This window comes from Myzus persicae, unplaced genomic scaffold (assembly GCF_001856785.1).
Source record: "Myzus persicae strain clone G006 unplaced genomic scaffold, MPER_G0061.0, whole genome shotgun sequence".
Lineage (NCBI taxonomy): Eukaryota > Metazoa > Arthropoda > Insecta > Hemiptera > Aphididae > Myzus > Myzus persicae.
In genome coordinates this window covers 49,099-54,675 of record NW_019103384.1, presented here as the reverse complement: position 1 = coordinate 54,675, position 5,577 = coordinate 49,099, and the positions used below count along the sequence as shown (strand labels likewise).

Below are 5,577 nucleotides of genomic sequence, written 5' to 3'. Positions count from 1 at the left end.
AAATGATCTGGATCCGATCTCAGGTGGCCAACGGCTTAGCAGCTTTGCTAGGGCCTTCAACGTATATACTATTATCGCTATACTTTTATTTTGTATCAAAAATATAGTGTAATAATCATTCAAAATATATCTTCTTATTTCAACCGTACCTACAAATACATTGGCGCAGTCAGGAAAAAATGCAATCCATAGAGTACTAATTTTAATAAAAGTATTGTTACGTAAATTAAAGTAAATTAGCACATATTGGGGTAATGAACATACAATACCCTATTTTTTTAGAGTATGAAACATGATCGACCAACATGGCAAATAACTAGTACCTAATAACTTTTAATTATTAGTTTCCAATTTGTCATAAATTGTTATCATTTATTAAATATCTTGGTTTTAAATTAAAGGTTTTATTTAAATTTAAAGTAATACTTCGGCTTGTTCTCACCTGGCGTAGCCATGCCATATACCATGCAGTTTCAAGATATTTTACTAATTATTGTTATTATCGAGTATCAATGTTATTTTTATTTTTTTAAGATTTTGTACTTCCATGATATAAAACACAAAAATAAGATACTTAGATCATGTGCCTATTATCATAATATTATTATATTATATTATCTATGTATAAGATGCAACCTAGTAATGCATACAAATTCTAGGTCCACCTCCCCCCTCCTGTGTGCAAATGCCTAGTGACAACAATAAATCTTTTTTTTTATAAAGGTATACCGTAATTGGGCCACCACAATTTTACATTTATACCAGACCGTTGAGTGAGCCACTATATTAAACTATTTTTATTATTGATATTATTGACTTATGGTGTTGGATTGCCGATTTTATTTTTTCAGAAGGTATATTTGAAGGTTTGGTTGTTATATTTTTCTGTGAGTTTTTAGCAGGTGCATTTTTGTTTGTAGGTTTTATTTCCTCCCTTTAGAGGAGTTGGTGTTCATATTAGAACGTTTAACGGTCAAATAGTATTTATATTACCTGTAAAACGGAGGCCATACGAAGATGCTATCGGAAGCTTAATAAAAGCGCATTCGCGATACACACGTGTTAGACGTTCGAATTCTGAACACGTACTGTATAGATATTTTATTATATACTTGTACTACTAAAAGTATTTATTTTCGACAAAACCAAATTATTATTATATTATATTATTCCATATAATATAACTTGATGTTAATAGGTAACAACATACCGCTTTTTAATAGTTGTAATACCGTTAGATGACTATACAACTGGGATTATAATGATTAGGTATAATAATTTTAATATTTTGTTAAAAAACATATACCATCAAACTATAGTCATTTAAATTAATTTATTTTTGATTTACACCGTTTTTATTTTAAAATTATAAAATTACATATTTACTTAACTAAATAAAATCCTTCTTTATTTTAGTATAGAAGTTTCAATCCATGAGTGATTCCCATGGCCGTATAGCACTCATCTCAGCAACTATGCAGGCAAGTTGTTTATATTTTTTATCTTTTATCTTACCTATAAATTTATATTTTCCATAAAAATACTCTTTAGGAAAATTGTTGTCATTATAAAGTGATTTGTCAAATTCCGATGATTCATATGTACCCTGTAAATATCCAATAATAATTAATAATAAGTACATCATTATCACATTTAAGTTATTTAACTAGATATGTAACTTTTATCAAAAAAGATCGAGCAGAGTGACATCCACTTACCCCCTTTTTGTTTTTATAAGGATCACGAAAGTTATAATTGTGTCAATGTATGATATTATAACTGCTCCCAGTATATCTTTCTATTCTACTAGAAAAAATAGCTACCCAAATTTGATTACTGCAGCAGTACATGATATGTATGTTACCTACCTAATTAATATTTATACTATTATGTAATCGGTATCGACGACCGCGCGATACTGCGATAGCCGTTTCATATTATAATAAACAGTCTTAATTAAATCGTACCCGCTGTAAGTTGTCTTGTCGTCCGCTGCTCCCCGCGTGTCTGTCTAAATATGTGCAAACATAATAGTACATAGGCGATCAATTGGGTTCATTTCAATCGTGTTAATTTTATAATTTCATATAATTCAAAATGATCAGTGATCACATCAGTTATATCAAAACCTTATAAACAATATTATAAAGATATAAGTAAATATTAACTATGACCACGGGTAGTGGACAGTTTGTAGTTGAAAAATGGAAATCCTTTAGAATCGAATATCATGCATTTCCAAGGATATTTTTCAATTTAGTACAGGCATTATTAGTTACGTTAACAATAGAATTAGGTTTCCAACCACCAATTAAGCTCCAAGAAGCAAAGTTTGCATCAAGCTACAAAATAAAATCATATCCAATATTATAGTAAATAGTTTCAACTTTATTCAAGTCTGGGTAAGAAGATGATAATTTTTTAAATAAGTCGATTAAAAGATTATTAAGAGTTTAAAGTTCATAGTTATCCTAACTCAGTTAAGTTAAAATGTATATGAAAACTTACAATCAACTTTTTTTAAATGTATAAATAGCTAGTAATAATATTGTTTAAATAATAAAATGTAAATATTTATGTAATGTGCATCATCAATAATAATTGTATTATATTTATTATTTAATTGTTTGTTTAAACGTAACTTGGATTTGATCAAAAGTAACTCGTTATTTAAAAGTTTACATTAATAATATTCAGTTAAGTTAAAAATAGATTAAGATTTAAGTTAATTTGAAAATTAAAAAGATTAGCTAAAAAGTTAAAGTTAAAACTTTAACTAAAATAGTTCAACATTAATTTTCATTCGGAAATTCTTATTATAGATGGTTGCAGTGTTGTGAGTTATCTTGATAATTTAAAAAAAATACAGTTAAATGTGAAATACCTTTTATTATTATAAGACGATAAAAATTTGTATTTTGTAGCGAGATACGTAGATACTTCGAGTAATAAAATATATTACTATATTACTATATATATTTTATATCTACACAAGATAACATTTGCCATATACAACTGAATAATTAAAATTAACTTATATACGTATAAAAATTCTAATTGGTGGAATTTAGTAGTGTGCTTAACTACAAAACTTAATTAATTGTATTTTATATTAACTTTGTATTGAACAATTTTAAAAAACTTAATAATGATGTTATTAATATTATATATTTATAAACCTCCGTGGTATTACCTACCTATATTTGTATATTATTTTCATTTATAAGTTATAACTTGTTTACATGATTTTTATCTTTAATGATGAGGTTTATATTTTACAAAATCCTATATATATAATAAAGTACTTATTTTATATTTATATATAACTATGTGTTTTTTTAAAAATTTATTTAACTAACAATCGATTAAAAAATTATTGGCAATTATCAAAAACTTCACGTGTTTCATAGTAGGGGGTTACAAAAATAAAAAAACTGAAATTTGTGATAGCGGAAAAGGGAAATACCTATATGTTATTATTGCACTAACGGTAAAGAGAAAGGTTAATTTTTTCAGAAAAGAGGATCAACAATTATACAGCAGAGTGGTACCCAATTGCCTACTTTTGTCTTTTATTGAAGGAGGAAGAAATTTCTACCTTGTGGAGGAATGAGGTATTTTGTTTTTGTAGAAAAATTGAATCGCTCTTTATTAGTTTTATTGCGTTATAAAGCATATTTCCAATACATTTTTTTTTAGTTTTCTCTGATTATTTTTAAATTCCTATACAAATTAAAGCATTCAACTTTCTGAATTGTCTACTAGATCCAATTTGCTACCTGGGATCTATTGTTTTCCTCAAAAACATGATTTTTAAGAAAATTGTTTGTAGTTAAATATATATATATTTTTATTGTGATTAAACCACTGTTCCGTTTTAAGTTAGTATAAATATTTTGAAAATATCATTAGGTATGCATAAAGTAGTATAAGTAATGGCTAAATGTTTTTGATTAATACTTTTTGAATTATAGCATAATATCTAAAATCATTAGCAATTTTCATCCAAATAATCAATTTCGGCAAAATAAGGAATTCAAATATCTATAAAAAAAAAATGTATCCTAGGTATTTTATTTATTCTTATAGTTCTGTTAGATTAGCTTATACAGAACCTTGATTAAAATGTTCAAGCCTTAACGATTAAAGTAAAAACTGTCGATGAATTTTATGAAGGTATCCAAACATCATTAATTTTCTAATAATACCGACGTCCATTGTAAATTTAAATTACATACCTACTATTTTAAATATACTTCCTGTATATGAATCTTCAAAAGGTATATCCAATGAGAAATTCCCTCTCATTTCGGTACTATTAATTGATTTTTTACTCAAATATTCATTAATCTTGAACGGTAAATCTTTTGTTCGATAAATTGCCCTGAATATTATTCGATATTCACCCTGTAATAAATATAATACAATTTATGTTTAACAGTTGAAACTTATTTAACGAATTGGTAATAATGTAAAATATATAATAGGTATGTATTTTTTGAAATGAAATAAGCGTTTTATAATTTACCAAAGGCAAGTTGGGCATCAATTGTATTTGTGCCTTTAAGACGGATAAAAAACCAACAAAGACGTATACTTTAAATAGAATCATTTTGATGCTATTAAACTATTATATGATCTACGTACAAAAATATATAAAAAAAATAAATCAATATATTATACTATTGCTATAGACTATATTTTTAATAATCTGACGTAACCTATTTTTATTTAGTCACACATTTACATTGAAATTCGCATTGTACATTTTAAAAAATAATATAATTATTAGATTTTTTACTATGATAACTGTATTATTATTTTTATCACTCTGCTACGAAACACCATTCAGTATTTTTAGGAAGTACAGAACTATGTATAATACCTTTAATAAGTATTAATATTTATATTATTAATGATACAATCTGAAACTGGCTCTAATCATCACCCTTCCTTTCTCTACATATAAAAATGATTTTATTATAGTTATCATTATGTTAAAAGTAAACCAAATTTTAATATAATTGCAATTGGTCTGTACACTGTTTGTATATTTACAAGGCAACTTATAACTATTGAAATATTAAGTGATTTTATCACTGTGTAATAACTAATAACTAATAAATTACTGTACCAATAGGTTAATTATGACGCATTTATCTGAATTGTTTGACTTGTAGACAAATAATTGTATGTATTAAAAATGTCAAAAAGTAAGAATAAATATAAATTACGAATTATATCATTGACTCAATTACCTATATCAATGATCATTAATACGCGGTTGTGTTTTTAAAAAATGTTAGCCTCAAATAAGTATGATTTGTTGTACTGTTCATAATCATAAATAATATATCAAATTTACCGATATCAAAATAAAGAAAACTATATAGTTATTTATTAATTTTATTAATTTATTAGATTTTGACGCCACAAGGGTACATGAGACATGAGTACAGTATTAAATAAATATGTAAACAATGTATAAGAAAAGTAAATGGTACAGTAGCAGAAATTACATTAATTGAAAACATTATTAGTGAAATATGATAAAGAATAAAAAAAATATATCTGCAT

At 25.4% G+C, this 5,577-nt stretch overlaps 1 protein-coding gene across 1 annotated transcript; it reads right to left on the bottom strand.

Moving 5' to 3' along the window:
- Positions 1-1,426: 1,426 nt before the first annotated feature.
- LOC111034397 lies at positions 1,427-4,612 on the bottom strand. The gene is made up of 4 exons (XM_022315615.1): positions 4,529-4,612; positions 4,243-4,407; positions 2,280-2,342; positions 1,427-1,606 (listed from the first exon to the last, which is right to left on the bottom strand). The coding sequence occupies exons 1-4, from the start codon at positions 4,610-4,612 to the stop codon at positions 1,427-1,429; spliced, it is 492 nt and encodes a 163-aa protein (XP_022171307.1).
- Between the last annotated feature and the right edge of the window lie 965 nt (positions 4,613-5,577).